The sequence below is a fragment of the Euleptes europaea genome, chromosome 14, assembly GCF_029931775.1.
Source record: "Euleptes europaea isolate rEulEur1 chromosome 14, rEulEur1.hap1, whole genome shotgun sequence".
NCBI lineage: Eukaryota > Metazoa > Chordata > Lepidosauria > Squamata > Sphaerodactylidae > Euleptes > Euleptes europaea.
Genome location: NC_079325.1, coordinates 53,607,692 through 53,635,451, shown reverse-complemented (window position 1 = coordinate 53,635,451; position 27,760 = coordinate 53,607,692). Strand labels below are relative to the sequence as shown.

Below are 27,760 nucleotides of genomic sequence, written 5' to 3'. Positions count from 1 at the left end.
AAATCAGCTTGTGTTTCATAGATTTCAGTAAAGCTTTTGATTATGTGGATCATGAAAAGCTAAGTGGTTTTAAAGGAAATGGGTGTGCCACAGCATCTAATCATTTTGATGCGCAACTTGTACTTTGGACAAGAAGCTACTGTTAGGACAGAATATGGAGAAACAGAAGGGTTTCCAACTGGCAAAGGTGTTAGACAAGGATGTATTTTATCTCCTTATCTCTTCAATCTGTATGCAGATCATAAGTAAAGCTGGATTAGATTTAGATGGTGGAGTGAAAACTGGGGGGGGGACATTAACTATTTGAGATATGCCGATGATTCTACAATACTGGCAGAAAATAGTGAAGACTTGAAACGACTACTGCTGAAAGTTAAAGGAGAAAGTGCTAAAGCAGGACTACAGCTGAACATCAAAACAACAAAAGTAACGACCACTTGAGAATTACTCAACTTTAAGGTGGACAATGAGGAAAACGTTGTTCAAGATTTTCTATTCCTTGGCTCCATCATCAACCAAAATGGAGACTGTAACCAAGAAATTAGAAGGACACTGAGACTGGGGAGGGCAGTTATGAAGGAACTAGAAAAGATTCTGAAGTGTAAGGATGTTAGCTGTTTCATTGGAGATCTGGTGGAGAGGTAAAAGACACACTGCTTTCAGCATTCCTGTTAGACTGGCAGATAAATTACACAAGCTAAAAGGAGAGAGACAAAGGCCATAAAGCTCAGAATTCAAGGTCTTTTGATACCCCCCACAAAAAGAAACCCTGCCCAGTAGCTGCAGAGAATCTGCTTCTTCTATTACTCTGGTGGGAACTGGGCTCCTGCCAGGGAGGAAACGCGCAACCTTCTATTTGATTGCAGAACCTTAAAAAGCTTGCCCCATCTGCCTTTGTGCTCAAAAACATCCAACTGCCCTCTCCACATTAAACCTTATTGTTCCACAAGCGGGTGAAAAAAAAATGTGCTTTTGGATCTGTTGCTAGGTCACGTGCCACCATCATTCCCTGCTCATCAGAACTGGGGCAGTCAGGTACAACTTCATTGGATAAGGACAAAGTGGATAAAAGGGATAGGACAACCTAAAGGGGACCCCACATTTCCAAATTTGCTTTAGCAGCACATTGAATGAGAACAAAACCATCTATGGAACACAGGAAGCCACCTTACACCAAGTTAGACCATTGGTCTATCTCTTTGTATGCAGAGAAAGACCTTTCCTAACAATGGTTACCCCAAGTCCTTGAGCTGGGAGATGCCAGGGACTGAAGTTGGCACTTTCTGCGTGCATAACAGCCTGCTCTGCCTTAGCTTTGACTTCTGACTGGCAGCTCTTGATCAGCTAAAGAACAAAACAAAACTACCCTAAAGGTTGCCACCCCCCCCACAAGGTGGTCTTGCCCTCAGGTGCAAGGGAAAGAAAAGTCACAGCAGTGTAAGAGGCATCCTGCTGGGTCAGACCATTGGTCCATTTTCTCTGGCACTCTGTTTTCCACAGTGGCCAGCCAGATAACCTGGAAGTAGATTAGCCAACTTCCTGCTGGTAGCAAGAGACCTCCTGCCCCCTACTCAGCTGGGCAGTGGGATGAAAAGCTCTAGGATAACGGGGGACTCTTTTGGTGTCCCTGACATAATGATGTTGCTTCCAGCACAACCCAGAAGTGATGTCATCTTGCCAGGTGATGCTCTAGTATTCACCCAAGATTCTATGGTTAAACCATAAAGTTTGGGTGAATGCTACAGCATTGTGCCCAGTGTGATCATATCACATCTGGGTTACGTCAGAAGCATCATCATTACACCGGGGACACTGATGGCCCCCCCAAACAGTAAGCCCCCACCTTGCCCATCTCCTGCCGGTTGCCAGGCTGTGCCTAGCAACCCTACCTGGAATGTCCCCAAGCAGGGACACAGAGGACTCATGCTGTCTCCCCATTTAACTGGCATTCAGAGGTATACTGCCTTAGAACATGGAGGTTTCATTTAACTATCATGGCTAATAGCCACTGATGAAACTACTGTTCATGAAATTTGTCAAATCCCTTTTTAAGGCCACTTAAGCGAGTGACAATCACTACATTCTAAGGCAGTGAGTTCCACAGGTTGATTATGCATTCTATGAAGCATTTTGTCTTTCTTGGATCTACTGCCCATCAACTTAATTGGGGACCCCCAAGTCCTACCGTTTTAGGAGAAGGGGAGAAATTGCTCTCTAACCCCTTTCTCCACGGTGGCCCTGGCTAGCCCGATCTCATCAGATCTGAGAAGCTAAGCAGGGTCAGCTCTGGTTGGTACTTGTATGGGAGACCATCAAGGAAGTCCAGGCTTGCTATGCAGAGGCAGGCCATGGCAAACCACCTCTAAACCTCTCTTGATCTGAAAACCTTACCGGGTCATCATAAGTCAACCATGACTTGATGGCAAAAAAGAAGAAGTAAGAAATCCCAACTCTTTAGCCTTTCCCTGTAGGGAAAGTGAACTAATCCATTTGTTTAAGTTGCATTTTCCCCAGCCAATGACTTAAAAAATGCAGGGGGCCTTGTGGGGCCATGTAGAAGAGCTGCGAACAGCAGCAGATCATCTTTATCAGGGTCACGTGAAAGCCACAAAAGAGTAAGCTCGGTTCGGTATTGTGTAGAACGCTTCCTCAGGCAGGTGCTTAAACAAAGAAGAGGGGAGCGGAGAGGAAAAGAGGCCCTTGGCAAAGGAAGGGAGCGACAGAATCTTAAGATGAAAATCCCCCCCCCCCAAAAAAACAACATCTGCATGCTAAATCATTTTGGTGCAACCCAAGATTTTTGGCACTTGGCAAAAAATATTCTGAGATAAAGAAATAACCGGCACCTCCCTTGGAAAAGGTAAGCGTCAGCAATTTCTCAGATCTGGCTCCAGCGCTGGTCAGAGCACACAGGTACAACACAGAAGAGAAACATGGCAGTCCTGATACTAGCAAAGCCAGAAATCAATTTCAGAGGGTGCAGCTAGCTATACATCCAATAGCAGGGATGTTGAGGGTGAAGGGATGCATTTAACATTACACAGAATTATGGTGTTGGACGTGACCTTACAGATTGCACATGGGTAGCCATGTTGGTCGGTTCTTGCAAAATACAACAAAAGTCTGGCAGCACCTTAAAGGTCTAACAATATTTATTTCAATACAAGCTTCCATGAGCCACAGCTGAGGTGGAAACGTGTTACATTTTGCAAGGGCCATCTAATCCACGCCCCTACTTAGTGCCCGAAATCAAAAGCTCGCACACCCCCAACAGACGGCCGTTCAGCACTGAGATTCAGCTCCCAAGTCCAGCCTTTGGTTCAAAATTAAGTCCTGGCCCACCAGACATGGCACTGATAACCTGTTCTCTTTCCCTGTCAGTGAAAACTGCCCAACTCCAGCCTCACGGTGGAGCTGCTGTACATTGAATCCCATGTTATTTAGGGAACGACAAGACCCAGGAGACGCTGCAAATATCCCAAGAAGAATGCTGGGCTCATGCCGGCTTGTGGCTACCATCCTCTCCTTTTGTCATGCAAGCACCTAACCATGTGAACAACAGACCCAAAGGTCCACAAAGCTCTGTGATTTCAGGTCACTGCTCTGAAAATGTCAATGTAGGGTTGCCAACCTCCAGGTACTAGCTAGAGATCTCCTGCTATTACAACCGATCTCCAGCCGATGGAGATCAGTTCACCTGGAGAAAAGGGCCTCTTTGGCAATTGGACTCTATGGCATTGAAGTCCCTCCCCTCCCCAAACCTCACCCTCCTCAGGCTCCACCCCAAAAGCCTCCCGCCAGTGATGAAGAGGGACCTGGCAATCCTATGTCAATCCCAGATGACAAAGGGCTATGCTATTAGAGCAAGTATGCTTGACTGAGGAATTAAGAAGCCGCGGCTTGCAAAGAGTTTGCAGGAGTAAGGCGGGGTGCCCACGTGAGAGTTTCAAACGGGGGAGAAATTTACCAGAGGTGCATCCCTGACCAGCAGAGAGCTGCATGTGCGTTGTGAGTGTGCAAGCAAACTCCCTTCCCCAAAAGATCTTTTCAGTGGCAGAGTGCGAGGGTGTGGGGAAGACACAGAGTGGCGCTGGGCTTGGGAGGATATGATAAGATTTATTATTACGGCATTAGCCAGGAAAGATACAGACCTTATCAATAAAACCCATCACATGATAAAATAATCTCTTTGTAAAAAAATACAGATAAAATTGTATCAATTAAAATTAACCTTATTAGCACTAGTAACCTTTTCCGAACGGATTTTAATTGCTGCAGAACAATATTTGGCTACCTGTAAATAACAATGAGAGTCTCCCTCCCATAAGAGGAATTTCATTTTCTCTTCCTCAGGACTGGATTCCATTGTGTTAACGAGAGGAAAAATTAGCTTCTGACAAATTCTCTCATAATAAATACACCTATATAGAAAATGACTTATATTTTCCATTTCACCTGACCTGCAAGGGCATCCCCACTCAGATCTTGATAACTTCCTATATTTTCCCTCCAGGGTTAGGGCTCTCCTTTGCTTATTTAGCTCTATGTGTGTGTGTGTAAAGTGCCGTCAAGTCGCAGCCGACTTATGGCGACCCCTTTTTGGGGTTTTCATGGCAAGAGACTAACAGAGGTGGTTTGCCAGTGCCTTCCTCTGCACAGCAACCCTGGTCTTCCTTGGTGGTCTCCCATCCAAATACTAACCAGGGCTGACCCTGCTTAGCTTCTGAGATCTGATGAGATCAGGCTAGCCTGGGCCATCCAGGTCAGGGCATTTAGCTCTATAACAGACAGATATTCAGCTGGAGCTAGACAATAGCAAGTTCTAATAGGAGCCAAGTAAGCTGGGGAACTGGGAGGACATGCTTCACAGACTGCAGTTCCTTCTCCCAGCATAAAAACATACATATGAAGCTGCTTTATACCAAATCAGACCCTTGGTTCATGAAGGTCAGGTACTGTCTACTCTGACCGGCAGTGGCTCTCTGGGGTCTCAGGATGAGGTCTTTCACACCACCTACTACTTGGTCCTTTCAACTGGAGATGCCGGGGATTGAACTTGGGGCCTTCTGCATGCCAAGTAGATGCGCTACCATGGCCCCTCCCCACACACCCATGTACTTTTTGCCTCTTAGCAACCAAGCTGAAACGCACTGTTCTAAGCCAGGTTTAGCAACTGGAATGCCCCCCCCCAAATGCCCCCCCATCCACATTCTTTGCAGAATTCCCAAGTTTCTTCCTCTAGTCATAAGGACTAGGAACAGGGTTACTAAAGGAGATCTGAGACTGCCAAGGACTTACCCTCAACAAGATGCTGCCTTCACTATCAGATGCAACGGCTCATGAATTTATGGGCCATGACTTGTACAACTCAAACTGACACCAGAATGCAAAACTGAATGGCAGGACAATTTGAGAACACCAGCTATCGTTTTCAGAAAACTATTTTCCATCCCAACCTTTCCTTTCACTGCCTTTATCCATGCCAACGAAAAGTTATAGCCAGGTTGACTGTTTTTGGAACTTTTATCAGTCTGAATTATTCCTTTCCTCCTAATAAAAGTTTTGACAACGTATGGCTGGTTTGTGCCTTTACCCTCTGGTTTGTGCCTTTACCCATCTTTCAGAATGGCACCTCCCAGTGGTGGCCAGTTCCAAATCTGCTGGAGATCCCACATGAACACATGAAGATGCCTTACAGATTGCACATCAGACCCTTGGTCCATCAAAGTCAGAATCGTCTACTCAGACCAGCAGCGGTTCTCCAGGGTCTCAGGTGGAGGTCTTTCACATCACCTACTTGCTTAGTCCCTTTAACTGGAGATGCTGGGGATTGAACCTGGGGCCTTCTGCATGCCAAACAGATGCTCTACCACTAAGCCACGGCCCCTCTCCCATTCTAGACCTCTCAGTGTATTGGGCTCTACAAAGTAAAGAACCAACAGTGCCCCATATTCATCCTCGTAACCCAGCACGGTGTTTTGTTAGAGGGAACAGGAAATCCCTTCTCTCGCTTGTTTTCTCTGGCATCGGCTGCTCTTGCCTCCTGCTGGTTATCACATTAATAACCAACAACAAAACCCTATGCTAAGAAAAACCACAGAAAGGCAGCCAGGAGTCAATACCCAAAGGAAAAAGTATTTCCATTTGACAGTAGAAAAAAGTGAGGTGCTACACAAGGGAAACTGAGTCTGCAGAAGAAGAAGAATCTCCAGGTGCAGCTGCCTGTGGCAGTTTGGAAACCACCAGCCACCCCAGAGTTCATAGAATCATAGAGTTGGAAGGGACCACCAGGATCATCTAGTCTAACCCTCTGCATAATGCAGGAAATCTACAACTACCTCCCCACACACACACACCCAGTGACCCTTACTCCCTGCCCAGAAGATGGCCAAGATGCCCTCCCTCTCATGATCTGCCTAAGGTCATAGAATCAGCATTGCTGACAGATGGCCATCTAGCCTCTGCTTAAAAACCTCCAGGGAAAGAGAGTTCACCACCTCCCAAGGAGTTTAGGAGGCTTCTTTTTTATAGGATACCCCATTAATAGGCAAATATATGAAAGTTATTATGAACTTCTAGAACACCTTCCCCATTCCCATATACTGTTTCATCCATTTACCTTCGTCTTGAGGCATCATGTGGGGAAAAGCCACCAACTGGGTGCAACAGCTGCTGGTCCCCAAAGCTCTTAGAAGCAGCCACACCTAAGGATTCCCTTCTCATGCAAGAAGTTGCCAAGCCCGCATCTCCCTTCTCTTTACTTACCCTGTTGGCTGTCACAGCTAGATTTTGCAGGTTCTGCAGCAGTCCAATGTCCGCTGGTATGGACGTCAAGAGATTGTGGCTGAGATCCAAGTATCGAAGCTTCCGGCAATAGAAGAGCTGGGTGGGGATCTTCTCGATCTTGTTGCGGTTCAGGTAAAGGCGCTCCAGGTTGGTGAGGTTGCCGATTTGCATGGGGATGTAGGCGATATGGTTGTACCAGAGCTTAAGGCAAGTGAGACGGTGCAAGTGCTGGAAGCTGATGATCTCTTCAATGGTCTTGAGGTTATTGTCTTTGAGGTCAATCTCTTGGAGGTTGTGGAGGCTGAAGATAGAGTGAGGGATGCGTTCCAGGTCGCAGCGGATGAGCTCCAGTTCCGTCAGGTTGACCATCTTCTTGAGGCTGTTGAGGACGATGAGCTTGGTGCCCTCATTGTTAATGGAGAGCTTCTGAAGGTGCACGCCAACGTCGGTCACCACCTGCGGTAGCTTGGTCAAGTTGCTCTTCAGCCGCAGTACCTTGAGTCTTTTCAGTTCTCTGAGGCCATCGATGACGATATAGCGGTTGTTTTCTGCACTCAGGTTTCCCGTCAGATGGAGCTCCTCTAAAGTCTTTAAGCTATAAATCCACAGTGGTATCTCCTTGATGTCTGTGAATTTGATGTGCAAAGATTTTAAGTTCTCCCTTAAGAAGGCAAGGGCCGGGGCCTCTATTTTGGCCGCCGTGTGATACAGCCACAATTCCTTGAGGCTGGTGAGCTGAGCAATGCTAGGCGGGATGGTGACATCGGGAATCAGCTCCAGCTTTAAGACTTCGAGCTCGATGAGGTCAAAGACAGTATCCGGGATGCCGCTTAGCATAAAGAGATGGAGCTCCAGCTTGTCTTGGGAGTTCTTGGTGATCCTTTGGCGCAGTTTTTCCAAGGTCCACTCGTTGTTGAGGTTCAGCTGCCTTAGTTTGTTCTCACTGACTTCTGAGAGGAAGACCGCAAAGCGCTTGGAATAGAGAGGGTCGTACTGGTCGATGAGATGCAGCATGAACGCAAAGTCGTTTTTGACATCAGGGATGTCGCTGTAACTACTCTCTTCTCGGATGGACTCGAAGGAGTACTTCTTGAGGGACCGCCGGAGCATCCACCAGAGGGTGTACATGCAAATCAAGCCATAGAAGATCACCAGGCTGATGTAGAAGGAAGCCAGGATCTTGAAGAGAGTAGCCAGAGGGTGAGCGCAGCGGTACATGCGGTAGCCAGTCAGGCTCTCTATGTCCACTTTGCAGTCGACGTCAAAGGTAATGCTATTGACGTAATAGACAGTGTAGCAAATGATGAGAATGAACTTTATCACTTTTATGATGGTTTGCCTCATGTAGAGGCGATAAACAATGTCTCCTTCTTCCACATGTGTGCGGAACTTCTTGACCTTCTCAAACAGCGCTTTGGCCTGCTCGCCCTCTTTCTTATCCAAAACGCCATTCTCCGTGCGGTCCACGATCCCTTGCTCGATCCGAGACTTAGTCCTCTGCAGCATAGGGGCCGTGGCTTCCACATCCTCGCTGACTGTGGAGGATTTCTTGTCCATGGAACCATTCATTTTTCCAAAGGCTGGCTTGGGATCGCTCTCCTCCACCACGGTCTCGGACAGAGCCCTTGTCGTCCAAGGCGAATCGAAGCACTTCAGCAGGATGGAGACAAAATGCTCCAGCTTGGAGCTGGTCCTTGGAAACTTGAACCAGAAGTTGCTGCAAGCCAAAAAGATAAGTGTGTGTAGAAGCACCAGGTAAGGGAAATACTTGGCAAACCAATGAAGGCGGTTTTCATAGCACACGGCATCCACGTAGTTATACTGGTGCCTGTCAAGATCATATTTAATCCCTGTTGGACCAGGGTCCAGAGGTGGTACCAGAGAAGAATTATAGAAACTCAAGTCTGGGCTTGCAGGCGTCCAATCCCTGGAAGAGTCGTTGCAACCATCTTTGGTTACCCATTTGCAAGGCAAGCAAATCATTTTGTCCTGGGTGACCTGCAGCGTCCCTCCGAATACTGCAATCATCAGCATTACTATAGAGATGTAATCCGTAAAAACGTCCCACCAAGGCTTCAGGATGCGGTACGCTGGCTGGGTGTCGGCAAAATAACGTAGCTCTGTGACTGGAATCATGGCTCACCTGGAAACGGAGGAGGAAAAAACAAAGCAGAAGAAAAAACAGAAGAAAAACGTTACCAACAAAAAAAATTGCTTTCATTTTCAGACAACTACAGGAAGGTCAGAAATATACTAAGGCTAAGCATGTTGCTAGCTGATAAAACAGGGATGAGGTGGGGTGGGGAACAGCCACGCATCCAACTCCAACTGAGATAAGAGCAGACAATAGAAGTTTCCTGAAATGCCTGCTAATTTGAGAGAGATTTTCCTTAAACCAGGGATGTGTTGTATAATTTTTACTGGTCTGATTGACTGTATTAATAAATTGGGAAAAAAAACAGGGATGTGTTTCTCCCTCCTACTAGCCCAGTTCTGCACCTCAGTTCCACTCCTGCCCAAGCACTCTTACTTTCCACCTTCAGCTGCCCAGAAGAGTCACCAACAGCTTGTGTGTCGCTGTCTGCAGAAAAGGGTTCTAGGATTCTACTGGTTAGTATTAGGATGGGAGACCACCAAGGAATACAAGGGTTGCTATGCAAAGGCTGTCAATGGTAAACCACCTCTGTTCGTCTCTTGCCTTGCAAACCCTATGGAGTCACCATAAGTCGGCCATGTCTTGATGGCTTTTTATGCACACATAAATGTAGGGGGAGCTGGAATCGGGGACCTCTGGTCCTGACTGTCTCTTTATCTACTAAAATCCCCTCCAGATGTTTCAATGTTCACAGCAGCATGTCTACGTTTTCCCCAGCCATTGGAGGCAGAAGCCTAGAAAGTGAGATCCGACTGTCAAACTTCCACTGAAACGGCAGTACTCGCAAATGGGTGCGGACACACAGCTTTCAAGAACCTCCACCTGAAACTGTTTACAGCAATTCACCCAAGAAGTTTCTTGGAGGCTTACAAGGAGTTGTATGTCTTCTAGCCTTGACAGATATCCATCAGAATCTCCTGAGGGCCCCCTTGGCAGCTCCTAAGTGGCACACTCACAGCTGTATTCTACTCCGGGGCTGGGAAGTCCAGGTGAAGCCTTCCAAAACGGAACATGAAGCAGGAAAACTGGTTGATCCTGATTCGTGGTAATCTTGCAGAATTTGCAACTGCTTGCATGCGTTCTAGCGGCTGCTCTTTAACTTACCGTCAAATAGATGGGAAGTTGATTCCACGGCTCACTGGCAAACTTTCATTGAAAACAGAGACTCGCTTTGTGAGAAGTGGCGGAATGTCAAGCACAGTGAAGAAGATCCAGAAGCAAACAAACAAAACCCCTAAAACTCCTTCCTCTTCTACCAAACTAGTTTTGAGAATGTTCTTTACAGTACAATAAGCAACAAGGGATAAAGTAACGTGGGCCTCTGTATGTCGACTGCAGTTACGTGACTCCAAAGTATTAACTGTTTATTTCCTTTTATTTCCATTAGCTCAGTAAGAGGAGGCAAAGACAAGAGAGATTAAAATCAAGTAAAACAAATTCTCCAAGGCCACTCCCATCTGGCAGAACGCTCCTCCGCTGGGATTCAAAACGGATCCACGGGAGAAAAACAGAAGCCGCAATTCTCAGCAATAGAGCTTTGCAGGACACGGCAGCTCTTCCAGACACGGACCTCAGAAATTCAGGGTTTATACATGACAGAGGTGGAGGAGAGATTGGGAGCTATTTTACAGTTCATAAAAATGTCCGCCACGAGTCTGCCTGGGGGGCTAGTTACCCACCTGCTCCCTGGTCCTGCATTCACAATCCCTCAAACTGAACACTCCAGGGCCCCTAATTTGGATTTGTTTTTAAATATACTTTGAACTACTGCTTTGCACAAATGAGCAGTTAAAGGGCAAATCTTCTCTACGCCTTTAAAGGCATGCCCACTGGAGGGTATGTTTCTAATAATGTCAGTAATTGTGCATCTGCAATTACCAGAGCCATCCTTCAAGGTTAATCCATCTCAAGCCAGAGGTAGTCTCTTGTGCAGGAGGCCCGCTCATAACATTTCTGCAGAGCGGAGCCTCAAGGCCTTTTTCTGTGGCCCATCTATCTAGTACAGGGGTCCCCAATGTGGTGCCTCTGTGCACCACGGCACCCACCAGGTGTTTTTAGAAAATGGGCAGGGCCAGGTGGGGCTTCCCACCAGCAAGGCTTCTGATTGGTTGTGCAGATTTTTTAAATGTTGCTTTGGCAACAGCTGCCACCAAAGCCCAAGGATCTTCACTGTGTGGCTGGAGGAAAGCTGCGGCAGCCATTTGTGGTTAGCTCCGCCTCCTGCAACCGCCATTTTGTGTCTGTACCCAGCACACTGTGCCGGAATTCCAAAAGGTGCCCACAGGCTCAAAAAAGGGTGAAGACCCCTGGCCTAGTACCCTTTTGTCCTGCCCTCCTCCCAAGGAGCTCAGGGCAGTGTGCATGGTGAAGGGTTGCCAGCTCTGGGTTGGGAAATACCTGGAGATTTCGAGGGTGGAGTCTGAGGAGGGTGGGATTTCAGGAGGGAAGAGGCCTCAGCAGCGTATAACGCCATACAGGCCACCTTCCAAAGCAGCCATTTTCTCCAAGTGAGGAAAAAGAGTTGGTTTTTATACCTCGATTTTATCAACCTTTAAGGAGATTCAAACCGGCTTACAATCACCTTCCCTTCCCCTCCTCACAACAGACACCTTGTGAGGCAGGTGGGGCTGAGAAAGTTCGGAGAGAACTGTGACTAGCCCAAGGTCACCCAGCAGGCTGCATGTGGAGAAGTGGGGAATCCAACCCGGTTTTCTAAATTAGAGTCCACTGCTCTTAACCACTACATCAGGCTAGCTCTCCCTCAAACTGAACTGATCTGTCACCTAAAGAGCAGTTGTAATAGCAGGAGATCTTCAGCTTCTACCTGTGAGTGTGTGTTAAGTGCCATCAAGTCGCTTCTGACTCATGGCGACCCTATGAATGAAAGTCTTCCAAAATGTCCTATCGTTAACAGCCTTGCAAACTGAGGGCTGTGGCTTCCTTTATAGAGTCGATCCATCTCTTGTTGGGTCTTCCTCTTTTCCTGCTGCCTTCAACTTTTCCCAGCATGATTGTCTTTTCCAGTGACTCTTGTCTTCTCGTAATGTGATCAAAGTACAACAGCCTCAGTTTAGTCCTTTTAGCTTCAGTTCAGGCTTGATTTGATCTATAACCGATTTTTTTTGGGGGGGGCAATCTCTAATACTCTCCTCCAACGCCACATTTCAAAGGAATTTGCCACTACCTGGAGGGTGGAATTCAAAATATAGCACAAGACAATTCTTTCCAAAATAAGGAAAACAAACAATTGTAACACTTGCTATTAAAGACGTATATTAAAAGCAATTATAATGATCACAATACTTGAGCAAAAAAATGTATATCAGGATTGGTCTAATTGAGACCCCAACTTCTAGCATAAGGCTTTACAATACAAAATATAAGCCCAAATGCTCAATCCTTATTCAGTCCATAACAATGAATCCATAAAAGTGCGTCAGTAGGCAACGGAAACAAGACGTAATACAATGGAGATCCGGTATAAGTCCATTTCGTGTAAACCTTTTCAAGCCTTCAGTCTTTCCGTGTACTATTCATTCAATGCATGAAGGAGTGTACCTTTCCTATGTATTTGGACGGCGAAGCAATCTCTAACACTCTCCTCCAACGCCACATTTCAAAGGAATTTGCCACTACCTGGAGGGTGGCAAATCTACCATGGCGCTCCCTTTGCCTTCTCCATTTTATCTTCACAACCATTCTGCAAAGTAGTTTACGCAACAACTACCCCAAGGTCAACCACGGAGCTTCATGACAATTTGAAGATAGAGGTTATGGAATTCCCTCCCACAGAGGTACACTTAGCTGGGTCACTTGCCTAAGAGGAAAAAACTACAAGGACTTTCTGCGGGGCTTCCCTCCCGGTCCTGAAAGTTCCTTTTTGAACTGTGGCTCTAAATCATTGCTTCTTAATCAACGGTCTCTTTATTTTACTTTTACTCTGGTGGTTTTGTTTTTTATGACTCACAATCTGTGAGTTTTCCGGGATTATTTTAAAGGAGTTCTCTCACACTGCTGCTACAAATCTTTATAGATACCCATGGTTGTGAAAATTAAAATTTTGTTCTTATCTTTGTTGCAAGCCTCTGATTATTCTCACGAGAAAACAGTTAAGAAAAAAATTAATAACAGCGGGACACCCCTGCTTTAAACATGCCCCCACCCTCTCATACATGTCCTGAAAATGTTTTAATAAGCTTATTTCCAAACATGCCCTGGATTGGCACCTGATTGTTCTGAAACTACTTCTAGGAAGAGCAGGGGTTAAATCCCCACTCAGCTGTGAGACTCACTGGGTAGCCTTAGGCCAGTTGCTATCAGCCTAACCTACCTCACAGCATTGTTGTGAAGATAAAATGGAGAAGGGGAACAACATGTATGCTGCACTGAGCCCTTTGGAAGAAGGGTTGGATAAAGTTGTAATAGAATCCCTCTCCAACTAGGGTTGCCAACCTCCAGAGGGTTAATAAACAGAACAAAGCACTGATGGCACAATGTGTATGTAATGAGATTTCCTTTTATCTATATAATAAATATAATGACATACAACTCAACCCGACACTCTGTAATATTTACAGAATGTTACATACCATTGCTGAAAAGCACCTGTTGCCAATTATTGTGCATAAAACAGGGATAGCTCTATGTTCTTGTAAGTTTGCTAGAAGCCATCCTACAATCTGTATGCTACAAGCTTTTCAGCAATGGTATGTAACATTCTTTTTCCTTGTTTAATTTTGGAATAATTGTGTGTATATTGTCAACCTTTGTAATTATATTGTATCATGTTATAGAGATAGGCGCCATCTCATGCTGCTACTTTCCCGATGGACAAAGCCACGGCGAAATGGGTCTTACCGGTTTCCCATCTCGGGATAAAGTAATTCCTTTCATTTTATGCGGCTTATGAGACTGAACTAGTCTTTTCATAGTATACTTCAATCTGGAAGAAGCTCACACATTGCTAGAGCAACTTAGATCCCGAAATCCACTCCGGATTCTCTTAGGAGAAGCTGACTGCCTCCGGATTGCAGCCGCCTCGCCTATTGTATATTTCATGTTCTGTAAATATTACAGAGTGTCGGGTTGAGTTGTATGTCATTATATTTATTATATAGATAAAAGGAAATCTCATTACATACACATTGTGCCATCAGTGCTTTGTTCTGTTTATTAACTTCCTAATTGAGCACGAGGTGTTCTCTTTCAACCTCCAGAGGGTGGCTGGAGATCTCCTGCTATTACAACTGATCTCCAGCCGATAGAGATCAGTTCACCTGAAGAAAATGGCCGCTTTGGCAATTGGACTCTATGGCATTGAAGTCCCTCCCCAAACCCTGCCCTCCTCAGGCTCCGCCCCCCAAAAAACTCCCACTGGTGGCAAAGAGGGACCTGGCAACCCTGTCTCGCACACACACAATAACCAAGCTCTCATAAAAGCCCACATTTATATCACATTGCAGGTAAAGCTACGAAGGGCTTGGAAAATATCCAGAAAAGTTACGGGAACTCATCTCCCCATGATTTTTTCAATTGTTCCTGATGCAAAAATCTGAGAAATTTGGCAAAGGAGTAGGAAAAACACTTATGAAATATTCTCTTTCGAAATGAGTGAAAGGCTTTTTCAAACAAGGTGTTACTAACTCAACATGTGTAGCATAAAAATAAAAATTACATAAAACTCTACAGCATTACATAGTGATAATTCCTGTTTTTAAGTTTTAAAAGTTTTATTTCATCACACAAAACAAATATAAATATACACAAGAGTAAGATTTAAAATATTATAAGATGAAAAAAAGAGGTTTAGCTATACCAAACATAAAATTGTACTGTCAAACTGCCGCACTAGCCTGGGTGTCAGACTGGATTATTAATCCAGATCGAAGGAATGTAAAACAAAAGTCATTAAACACAATTCAAACTCTAGATGGAAGACATATTTTGAGAGATGGAAGACATATTTTGAGAGATGGTTTATTAAGTAGAATAAATTCACCAACCTCACCACTGACATCTCTAGTTGACGTTTACTGTGATAACAGCACAAAGAAGAAAACTGATTATATAACTTATGAGAATATGATGGACAATCTAGGAAAAAATAAAACCCTGGCAAACAGTCAAAGATGAAGGAAAGAATATTCCATGGTCAGTATATCATCAAATGGAATCAAAATTGACAGAAAATATAGCCAAGAAAGGTGGCCAATTAAGAAGGAAGACAACTTTCAAACTATTAATCACTGTAGACTCAAGACATTTATTAGGAAAAATTTATAAAATGTTATTGCAATATGATACAGAAACAGAGCAAGTAAGAGATTGCATGATAAAATGGATGCAAAATTTTGGAGAAAACATACACATGAGTCAACGGGAAAATCTTTGGACTAAAGAAATGTACAGAATGTCAAACATTAAGACAGAATTGGTATAAAATGTTCTTCAGATGCTATATCACACCTAAAGATATAGAAAAACTAACAAAGATTATAATGGGAAGTGTTGGAAATGTCAGAACACAGATGCCATATTTTATCATATGTGGTAGACATGCAAGCAAGAAAATACTGGATAGAGAAACATGATGAAATGCAAAATTTAAGTTTGAGATGAATCCACAAAGTATGCTAAATATCTTACCAAGGAATAATCCAAAAATATATGGCGAATTATTCAAGTACATAGTGACAGTGGCAAGAGTAACATATGTAGCAAAAGGGAAGGCAGAGAAATATCCAAATTTGAATGAATGATTACATTAATTGAATACGCGATTATGGCAAAACTAACATCCTTTATACATAATAGACCAATTTCAGAATTTAAACAAAAATGGAATGTAATTTTTAAGAATAAAGTTAAACAAAACAGAAGAAGAAAGATTTAGGTAATATATGCTTGACAATAAATATGTTATCAGATATGAACATATATTGAAAAGTTAGAGTAATGTAGCTCAAAAAATGTAAATTTAAATAGTAAGCTCCATACAAATGGTATGAATTGTTCATTTTAGGGTTGCCAACCTCCAGGTATTAGCTGGAGATCTCCTGCTATTACAACTGATCTCCAGCCAATAGAGATCTGTTCACCTGGAGAAAATGGCTGCTTTGACAATTGGACTCTATGGCATTGAAGTCCCTCCCCTCCCCAAACCCCACCCTCCTCAGGCTCCGCCCCCAAAACCTCCCACCGGTGGTGAAGAGGGACCTGGCAACCCTATTCATGTTCTATGTTGATAACTCCTGTGTTTAGTCAGATATGTGCAACAGTTTCAAGGCCATGTTTTGACACTATTAAGGAAAAATCTGGTTTTCAAGCTGAACTCTGTATCAACTAGGGTTGCCAGCTCTGGGTTGGGAAATACCTGGAGATTTTTGGGGCGGAGTCTGAAGAGGGCAAGGTTTGGGGAGGGGAGGTACTTCAATGCCATAGAGTCCAATTGCAAAAGAGGCAGTTTTCTCCAAGGGAACTGATTTCTATTGGCAGGAGATCAGTTGTAATAGCAGGAAATCTCCAGCCACCACCTGGAGGTTGGCAATCCTAGTATCAACACTGATAGTCATAGGCCTTTTATGCACAGATGTTTCCCCACGGTCACCCCTGCCGACTGCTTCGGGGCTTCCTTTTGATTATGCATACCTTTTCCACCAGTCAGAGGTTGCCTTGCTCTCCCCGTGTGTTTTGCCTGCATTTTCCAGATTCTGGCTAAAACAGCATTCGGAAAACACGGGCAAAACACACGGGGAGAGCAAGGCCACCTCTGACGGGCGGAAAAGGGATGCATAATCAAAAGGAAGCCCCGAAGCAGTCGGCAGGGGTGACCACGGGGAAACGTCCCTGCATAAGAGGCCATATTGTGATTGGATGACTGTTCCTGTCCAAATAATGCAAAATCTACTGCAAAATTTCAACTTTTACTTTTTCCTGCTTCTTAGATAGCAAAAAATTAAGATATACAAGCAGGGAACGAAATCGGGGCATCTCATTTCCCCCTCTCCCACTGTTTCTTCTTTCCCTTCCCTGACAGTCCCACAGCATTTCCCCTTTTCCTGCTTCCTTTTTCCCACCCACCAGCCAACCGACATTTATCTGCCCTCCCATCTTCAGTTCTCCCTCCTTCATTCCCCCTCCCCACAGCCTCTACCAGGAAAAACAACGGCCTGGTTCTGCTTTGCGGGCCAGACCCAACTGCACAGTGGGGAACCCACAAGGACTTGCGGGGGGCACCTCACTTTCCCCAGTATACTCCTCCCCAGATTATTTATTTCCTCCTGGCAATCTCTATATCCATACCCTCAACTTTACCTGTTTCCATCTCTTCTTCCTACCCACCCACCAATCTTTGATCGCCCTCCCCATTCAGCTACATTTATTTCCTTCATTTATACCCCATCTTTCTCCCCAATGGAGAATCAAAGCAGTTGACATAATTCTCCTCTGCTCCATTTTATCCTTTCAGCAACCCTGTGAGGTAGGTTAGGCACAATAAAATTCATCGATTTTTGTCTGCTTGCATGCAGGTGATAAAAACAACTGTGTCACAGGCCCTTTTCCCGACCCAGGACGTATCAAACAGCTGATTATAAGCACTGACTTGCAGTCCTAATTTAGATGTTTCAGCTTGTAGGTTAGGCTAAGAGTGTGTAACTGGCCCAACGGCACCCAGTTAACTTCTGTGGCAGAGTGGGGATACAAACCTGGATCTCCCAGATCCTTATTTAAAAATCTAAGCACTACACCACACGGGCTTTTGTGGGGCGGCTGCTGTTGAATAGCAGTAAGCAGCTGAGCCTGGGTGAGTCGTGCAAATTGGGTGGTAGCAATGCACATAGTGGTCGCTGGTGGGCTTGGCCCTGAGAAGTCCTTCCTCAAAGGTCAAGTTTTATTCATGTTGTGGTCACAGACCTTAATAATCCAGCTACTCTCCAAAAATTCAACCTGCAGCATATGTTAATCCAAAATCACAGTAACGTCTGCTGCCATACATCCGATAAAACAACTAAAGCTCCCCCCCCCAGTTAAAATCATTAGCCATAGATTGCCTATATCCGGCCTGTTAAAAACTTTTCCTTTGTTTGAACGCTATGGCGAAAAAGGAGGCCAATCTCTGCGTCACACGTAAATTTACATCCGCCAAATCCTCAAAGGTCAAAACAGCCCTGGAAAGGGCCCTGCCCCCTCCCCTTGCCTTTTCCTGACAGAAACCAAGGCTTGGTGTCTGGCAATGTTGTTGTAGTTGCCTAGCAAGGCTCACTGAGGGCACTCATTTCTTAAAGCTACAGGAGCTGTTTCTATCATTTTGGGGGTGTTTGTGGGGGTTTTTTAATTTCAGATTTTTCTGCTAACCTGGGACTTTCCTCAGGTTTGTAAAAACATACGCTTTTCTGTGCATGGCCACGATCTCTGGATTTTAAGTATCCATAAATGTGATTATGTTGAGAATTAGATATACTGATGTGCCAAAGTAGCACAGTGTGCAGCAATTTGTTATAAGTTAATTATTCAGGAGGGTTTTTTTACACAGTTAATAGGGCTGTAGTATAACGAACAGGGAACTGGACTGGAACTGGGGTTCCAATTCTCAGCCAGAGATGAAAAGGTGACGCTGTGTCCCAGTCTCTCCACCTACACCACCTCACGAGGATGTGACCCGGATAAATGAGTCTTTCACAAGTACTGCCCTTTACTCTTTGGAGGCAGAAAAGAAAGTCAGAAGCCATTCTACGACACCAAAGACCAACCTGGGTGTTTACTCTGCACCCAAGAGGTCAAAGGTTATCCCAGCTCCATGTCATTCCCTGTTTGCTTTGGGATTTCTCGTTACAATACCTGCTTTCATAGTACATCCCTAACAAGAAGCATTCGCCAAATAAGAACATGCTGGGGGGGTGGGGGGAGAAAACAGCACATGGAACACAAGCGAAAGGAGGCCTCAAAGGAAATCCTCCTAACTCACAAAATGCTCTATGAGGAGGGGCTTTGCATTTCTCTGGATGCTATAGAGACAAAGGTTTGTTTTGTGCTTCAGGAAGGGCAGTGTCTTAATTAATTACCCTGTGGGGGGAAAAGGCACTTAACTTTTTAAAAATATAATCAGCTAGGAAGATTGGTGAACACTTTGAAGGGTAACGCTAAGAATTCAAAGTGAACAAAACACTGGGAAATGGAGTTGGTGTACAATGAAACATACATGAATTCAGAAGCACTGCACCCAGAAAGCACAAAATGCACACTAAAGAAGAAGAGTTGGTTTTTACATGCCGACTTTCTCTACCACTTAAGGAAGAATCAAACCGGCTTACAATCTCTTTCCCTTCCCCACAACAAACACCCTGTAAAGCAGAGCGCCTGGCTAGAGAACAACATTCCTGCCCCCTTCCTTCCCCGGGGGGGGGGGAGAATTTTTGGACAATAGTAGATGCTCCCAGTATGGCATATGTTGGGACACAAAAGACCAATATTTATTTATTTCCTCCATTTATGCCCAACCTTTCTCCCCAATGGGAACCCACAGCAGCTTATATTGTACTCCTCTCCTCCATTTTATCCTCACAACAACCCTGTGAGGTAGGTTAGGCTGAGAGAGTTAGGCTGTATTAAGAGGAGCATTCTACCTGAGCTTTGCAAAGCAGGAGTGGCACCATGTTCCCAATCTAATTAGCAAGGGGAGAGAGACGACGCACAGATGTAGGCAGCGTTCCTTGAGGTCCGACAGATTCTTCACTTCCTAACGGCTGCTTCTCACACATTATCCCATACTCAAGCACACATACTTCACATCACCACCTGTTTTTCAGATTCAGCTTTTTTACTTCAAAATATCTGAAAGGGGAAAGGGCCAGACCCCTGCTTGAAGGTGAAAGCTACACCTGAAGCAGAAATGCACCCCTTGGTGCCTGACAGTTGTCAAATGCCAGCGTATAAAACCCATCTTATGCAGGGCTCCAAGGATAGTCCCACAAGTGGAACTATTTGGCTAAGGAGCTGTAAGAAGGGTACAAAAAGTGTTTAAGCTCTACAGTTCAATTATGAGTCTCCTGGGTAGTAAGATCCCCTACTATTTTCCCAATCCTGCTAGGCAGGCAGTGGAGTCTCCTTTCTTGACAGTTTCCCAAAAATACTTGGTTGAGATGCCTTGGGGATGTCATGTTAAAGCAAGCTCTGGAAAACCAGCACAAGTGGCAAGGAATTTAGGTAGAAATCCTTAAAATGAATAAATAGCCGTGGACTATTTCCCCCCTTGTCCACAGATCCTGCTTACAGCTGTGTCAGGAGCAGAGCTCAAGAGATGCATCAACATCTGAGGTTCCAGCATTAAAAACATTCCTTCCCTCTAACTTCTAATGAACACCACAATTAATGCCACTTGCAAGGGCTCTGGGAAGCATCTCACACAATGACAATGGGAGACTTAAGATAAAACTTGGTCTGAAGAGTGGATGGGTTGGAAGGAAGTGCCAGGTAATCATGAACAAGAAGCAATCAACCAGTAATACACAAACCAGAGAGACAGACTTTGTTTTGCAAAAAAAGGCTGTATAGCTCTTTTTTCTGCCATCAAGTCACAGCTGACTTATTATGGCTACCCTGTAGGGTTTTCAAGAGGTGAACAGAAGTAGATTGCCTGCTTCTGCAGAGCAATGTTGGACTTTCCTGCTGGTCTCCTATCCAAGCACTAACCAGGACGGACCCTGCTGAGTTTCTGAGATCTGGCCACCCAGGTCAGTGCCTAATCAGACAAACACAGAATGGCCCTTAATAAACATCAGTCTTGTGGTGCCTTAAAAGCTAAGGACGTTTTATTCCAGCATAAACCTTGGTGGACTCGAGCCCAGTTCTAAGTGGCTCTACAACAAACAAACAAAGCTACCCCTGGGAAACAGAAAGTCCAATTCAATAAAAACTTGGGCGGAAAAAAATCTAGATTCTAGTCACTCTTGGCCATGCCTGCAGAGTTTTGAATGCCTACTCTGCTTTCTTACAAAAAACTGTATCAAGCAGAGGTTGAGAAGAAATTAGTGATCAGCTGCTTAGAAAATGCATTATAGTCTACTTGGGAAAATGCCAGACTTTCTTCACAAAAGATCATAATGCAACCGTTACACAGAAATTGGTTGGACAAACATCAGAGGCATCTATTGGATATGATTTGGACATCACAAACCGACCTCTGTTTGAAGAAGAGTTGGTTTTTATATGCCTACTTTCTCTACCACTTAAGGAAGAATCAAACCGGCTTACGATCACCTTCCCTTCCCCTCCCCACAGCAGACACCCTGTGAGGTAGGTGGGGCTGATATGTGAGACGGCCCAAGGTCACCTAGCTGGCTTCATGTGTTGGAGTGGGGAAGCCAACCCAGTTCACCAGATAAGAATCCACCGCTCATGTGGAGGAGTGGGGAATCAAACTCGGTTCTCCAGATTAGAGTCCACCGCTCCAAACCACTTCACCACCCTGGGCCTGCAGCACAACATCTGTGCAGCTTACTCAACACAATGTCCATTAGCATAGGTCATTTTCTTACAAAATAGGATTGAACAAATTTGTAGAGGTGGTGGTGGTGGTTGAAAGTGCCACCAAGTCACAGCCGACTTATTGCGACCCCACAGGGTTTTCAAGGCAAGAGAAGAACAGAGGTGGTTTGCCATTGCCTGCCTCTGCATACAACCCTGTACCTCCTTGTTAGTTTCCCGACCTAGTACTAACCAGGACCGACCCCTGCTTAGCTTCCGAGATCTGATGAGTCAGGCTAGCCTGGGCCATCCAAATTCGTTCCTTTTAGCCATGATAATTATATCCCCAGTTGGCAAGTGTAGAAGAGAAGCAACACCTATCACCATCATTGATGTCCTGCTTACGCTCCTCCCAGAAGCAGCTGGCAGTCCACTGCCAGAAATGGTACGCAGGCCTAGATGTAGGCAATTCTGGCCTTCAATTTTTTGAAAGTGACAAATAGCTGCAAAGGCTCTCTCCACTTTATCCTGTCTGGTTATTGTGACAGAAATCCAAAAACTTGCTAATACTCAGGAGGCCACCTAGAACATCTGGGACCCTAGACTACATTACAATAAAGGTATTCAGGTCCACCCCACATTGGACCATCCTGGCAGACGTAATCCCTTTTGGACAAAGGACGATCCGTTTTAGACCAGACCAGCTATTTGTCATGGAAATTTAGAGCCATTACCAGATACTTGATGGTTGCCAGGTCCCTCTTCCCACTGGAGGGAGGTTTTCGGAGCAGAGCCTGAGGAGGGTGGCATTCGGAGAGGGACTTCAGTGCCATAGAGTCCAATTGCCAAAGTGGCCATTTTCTCCAGGGAAACTGATCTCTATCGGCTGGAGATCACTTGTAATAGAAGGAGATCTCCAGCTAGCACCTGGAGGTTGGCAACCCTATTGATGGAGGTGGGACGATCTGGGATATGGCACTGATTGTTAAAAGGAGCAGCTGACATCAGAGAAGGGGATTTGCATGAGATTGGAGAAATCTGCAAGGAGGCTGGCTTAGGTCCAACCCCATTTACTTCAGGTTTCAGCCTTCTGTGGAAAATGGGTCCATAGGAAGTAGGGCAGGAGTTAAGGACTCCTTCAACTTCTTGTTACCACAAGGAACTCTGCACAGGCTCTGAGGAACCAGCTGCAGCATAGGTAATATATTCAGCCCAGTTAGTGCAACTGTATTGTTTTCATTTGAATAGCTCTGTATTGCTGCACGGTGTGCTTTCCCCTGCATTTTGTTTGCCTTTTCCCCCTCTTTTGAATCCAACCACCTTTCCCTTTTGTTTTCTCTTTTTTACAATGAACTTTTTGTAAAGACCTTTTTGGGGCTTCACTTAGTACCATCTACTTCTCTGGGATATTTCCTTTAATCTCTTCCCCATGTGCTGGACTGCACAGATGCTACCTGGTTGGTGGTAAGTTGTTATTTCTCTAGTACTGAATAGGAAGAGGGTCTTCTCAGCAGGTAGAGGTTTTCAGGAGGTCCTGAGTGGTGGCAGCAAAGGGAACCCTTGGTCAAAGGGAGTTTCCCAGCAAGGAAAGGCACCATTTCCCCCTTCCTACTGTAACAATTACACCTACTGACACATTGCACAATTATCACCAAAACATGATATGCAAAAGTTTATTTATCGCACAGTGGCTAGGTGGTATGTTGTGGGTGATCACGCCAAAATGTTTTTACCTACCTGCACAGCTTAGCTGTCTTTTATGCAGCAGAAAGAGACACTAAGCCATGCTCCTCTGTATCCACATCTCTGCTCCGTTGGCCTTGGTAAGTAAAGCCAGTGTGGTGTAGTGGCCAAGAGTGGTGGTTTAGGGTGGTGGACTCTGATCTGGAGAACTGAATTTGATTTCCCACTCCTCCACATGAGCGGTGGATGCTAATATGGTGAACTGGATTTGTTTCCCCACTCCACATGAAGCCAGCTGGGTGACCTTGGGCTAGTCACAGCTCTCCTAGAGCTCTCTCAGCCCCACCTACCTCACAGTGTGTCTGTTGTGGGGAGGGGGAGGGGATTATAAGTCGGTTTGATTCTTCCTGAAGTGGTGGAGAAAGTCGGCATATAAAAAACAACTATTCTTCTTCTTCTGCTTAACCAGGTTCCAGTGCCTGTCACTTAACATTTTCACTGAAGTATTTATAGATGGAAATGAAAGGGCACCCAAGACCTGCTTTAAAAATAACTACTTTGCTTTCAAAATTACTTTGCCAATGGCTGCTAAATACAGGAGTCCGAGAAATGCTATAAGTAGATCAGTGGGGGGTTATAAATCCTAGGAGTGCAGTCTCTGGTCATTAGAGCATCTTGAAGAGAGCGGGTGGGGGGAGAAATCAAGCACGGCCCCTGCCTTGCCACGTCCAGTAGCGCTTCATGGCTTGCGTGACACCATTTTGCTAGATGTGTGGTGACAAAAGTAAGGCAGGGAACCTTTCTGCTGGCTTGACCTCATAAAATTACGGGGAGGGGGAGAGTACGAATGGGGGGAATCACCATTACACAAGGACGTAAACATCAGGCGTTTTGTGTTTGGAAGGAAATGGGAGGGGGGGAAAGGCCGGGAGTGTAGTCGACCTGGAAAAAGTGAGCACACTCTGGGACAGAGAGGAGCAGTGTACTTCAAGCCAGCTGGCCAAGCCGCCGGCCAGGACTCATCGACAATCACACCTGCCCACCAGAAATGTCAACAGAAGCTGCACCACCAGGCAGGTGATTCGCAGGCTGGCTCTCAGGCCACCTTTTCCAGCCGCCTTTTTCCTTGCCGAGGCTCAACATGTACTTCCGTTGCCAGCTGCAGTGAATTCTCATGTGTTCAAGGGATCAGTGGGGGGGGGGGGAAACCTTTGCATAATGAGCATAGGTGCAGAGGAGGAGAGAAATCAGGGTCTTTCATAAAAAGTATGTACTTGAGGTTGTTGAATATGGATGAGTTACCCCTTATGGTATACACAAGCAGGGAAAATTCAGCAGTGGGTGAATTTGCTCCCACGCTTTAAATGATCCTACACCAATGCACATTAGTAAATAAGTGTAGAATTCAAGGTGGTAGTTACTACAAATTAGTTAACATGGAGTACATTAGTTAACAAAGAGGGAGGGCAGCATGGTATAGCCCAATCTCGTCACATCTTGGAAGCTAAGCAGGGTCAGTACTTGGAAGGGAGACCTCCAAGGAAGACACTGTAGAGGATGGCAATGGCAAACCACCTCTGCTTGTGTGTGTGTGTGTGCGCGTGCGTTAAGTGCCGTCAAGTCGCTTCCGACTCATGGCGACCTCTGCTGAGGGGTAGCTATATGTCGGCTGCGACTTGATGGCCCTTTACATACACATTAGTTAACGTGGATCCAGTATAGTTTCAGACAGGTAGCCACACTAGTCTATAGTAGGAGGGGGGGGGAACTCGACTCCAGTAGCACTTTCGAGACAAACAAAATTTTCCAGGGTATGCATCTAGTATGTTCATCTTGAACATGTGGGTCAGAACTGGGTTGCAGAACAAACCCAAAGGCCAGAGACAAAATGTCCATTTTGCCTTTTGTCTTTACATTTTTTAAGAGTAAGCATAAAGATTGTGTTTTTTTGGGGGGAGGGAAGATGGGAATGAGAAAGATGGAGGGAGAAGCATAAACATTTACAATGAATGTACTGCAGGGCTTGGCCTCTGATGAGTCCATCTTATATCATAAAAGAAAGGGTAATGTGTCTTAATCTATGCATCTCTCTCCTCAAAGAAGAAGAGTTGGTTTTTATATGCTGACTTTCTCTACTACTTAAGGAAGAACTTCAAGTGCCTAGGTTCAGAAAGCCCTGTTGAGATGCTGGAAGAAAGAATCCACTGGAATTGCCTTGAGCACCCTCAGGGTGCACGATCAGTCTTCTCTGGGGATCTGACGTGGGGCAGTGGTTCGGCTGCCTTGTGAGAGAGCCTTCTGTCTATCTTCTGTCTATATTCATAAATAAAATGCCCACCTCGGGTTCTGCTCTTCCCTTTCCAAAGGGAGCTAGCCTTGGTAAATAAGTGGTGAATCCCATGTAGTAGGCAGGGGTTAAAAGGTAGGTTGCAGGTATTTAAAGTACCAATCTAGTGATTTGACAGGTGGACTAGGAATCTGTAAAGCAGATGTGAGGAAGCATCAGCTGTTGTTATTGGGTAACCAGGGAGACAGCTGGAAATGGTACCCACTCCCTTCGAGATTTTGGCATGCACTGCCTGCAGATTTTCAAGTTTCTTTCTCTTGTGCCCATAAAGCACTAGAAAATTTGCGAGACAAAAGCTCTGGATGCAAAGGAAGGAAACCGACCAGACTCGATGCTAAGATGACAGTGACTATGTTTAGAAGCACCACTGTAGATATTTAAATGCTTAAGACACACAATCACACCCTACAGAGAACAAGATAAATCCCTGGTTTAAAGAAAAGTGGTGCCGACAAACAGAAGTTGCATTGTTTAGAAAGAGAAGCTAGCAAGACTGCAATCTCTAGTCATTCAACGCCTCTGCAATTTCAGCATGCTCTAAACTAACTGCTGACTATTCTTAATATTACACAGCACTTCCCTCAAAAGACAAGCAGGACACAGAAGTACGTAGTTCCTCCCCGCCCCCCCACATTGGAATCTTGCCTTTTCAACATCCACCACAAACCGCCAAAGAAACTCAAAGCTTCCCCCAACTTTTACCTGGCTTAAACACTCAACTGTGCCCCTCCTTGCTAAAAGGAGATGGATAGAAAAACTGAAACCTTGTCTAGGAGTTTCTCCTGGAATTCACCCCCACGGTGCTTCTCCCCACCTGAAAATCCTAAAAAGGCATACAAAGCCTTTTTTGTTCTGGCACAAAAAACTGTTCAATCCCAAAAGGGTAACAAAAAGGAAAGGGGGGGGGGAAGACTGCTGAGCCCTCCTCCATGTTCATTATAAAGAGAGAGAGAACACATGCTTCAGAAAGGACTGCATTGCTAGCTCCCTTTTGATGAAAACACGTTTTCTGGCAACCAGGATCTCTAAGATTTCGGGAAAAGGCTGAGAAGGCAACAGAAACTGGCTTCTATTACTCACATAGTGGCAAAAACTTTAGAAAGCGACAGCAGAATGCCAAAGAAGAAAACAAAATGTGTGGGAAAACTTGAAGCTGCCAAGCCTTGCAGGGACAGGCCCAGAATAGACAATTTCCAAAAGAATTCACCATCATCCTGTTTCCCTCATTCCCGTGATGATAGGGACATGCAAGGGAAAAGCCACCAGCCGGCAAATCAATGAAAGCTGCATTGTTGAAGGGTTTCTTTTAAAGCCTCAGGTCCAGAGCAGACTCAGCGATTGCCTCAACCAGCAGCAGTTGTGACGATTGGACTGGCCAACAGTTTGCTTTGGGGAATGACAGGTAGAGCCTCGGCCTACCAACCTTCATCTCTTCACAGCAACTCTCCTGCAAGTCTAGTTGATGACCACAGCAAAAAAGAGAGAGTCTTATCCCTCAAGGGGTGTCCCTAGGCGATACAGGAAATGGTGTAGCATCTGGAAGGCCACTGGTTCAAATGTCACCCCAACCACAAATTCCTTAGGTGGCCTGAGGCAAGCCTTACAGGGCTTTTCTCAGGATTACCAAGACATGGAAAGCACAATACAAATGTGTAAAGAAACGTAGCCTTTCTTTTCTTTCTTTTCTTTTAAATTACCAAAGATTTGTCAAGGCTTAGGCCTGCTATGTTTTAATATCAAAACTCTGGGGGCTGATGACCAAAACAGCTCTCTCGCAAACCATTCCCATGGGAAGTCACTGCAGTTTGGGGGGGGGGGAAGGTGTGAAGGCTGGAGGCGGCTACCTCCACTTTAAAGCAAGCCTTCCTATGATAAAACAGCTATCTGTTCTCGAGGTGACAATTCTGTCAGAAGCCTGGCATCTCTAGAGCCTGAAAGAGCCCAGATGTTTTGCATTGCTGCAGAAATGCAAATTCATCCTTAGCTTCAAAGGCATAGAGATGACATGCCAAATATTTTACAAGCTTACTGCGTTCTCAACGATTCCATTGGGTGACTGGCCATCACCTGATGAGATTGAAGAGATAAAAATGAACCCTGTTCTGATCAAAAACCATGGAGCTGGGACATGCGGGCATGTCCTCAACTTTCATCAACTTCTGTGACTCGTCCCCCTTAAGGGACAACAGTGCATAACTGAAACTCTACTTGATGGAAAACAAACCTTGCTTTTGGACTCTGGTAACTTTGAATCAACTAAAGTCTTTGTCTTTGTAACTTTCTTGCAAACCCTGCCTATTTTGCCTGAACTTAAGAATTACTGTGAA

The 27,760-nt window shown here is 45.1% G+C and overlaps 1 protein-coding gene across 1 annotated transcript in view; it reads right to left on the bottom strand.

The window, feature by feature from the left end:
- The window catches only part of LRRC8A (leucine rich repeat containing 8 VRAC subunit A), a 38,794-nt gene that overhangs the window by 3,810 nt on the left and 7,224 nt on the right, over window positions 1-27,760 (bottom strand). The window contains exon 2 of the mRNA XM_056860970.1: window positions 6,766-8,929. Within this exon, the coding sequence (XP_056716948.1) occupies window positions 6,766-8,922 (2,157 nt within the window). The 5' untranslated portion in view covers window positions 8,923-8,929. The remainder of the gene's footprint in view (window positions 1-6,765; window positions 8,930-27,760) is intronic.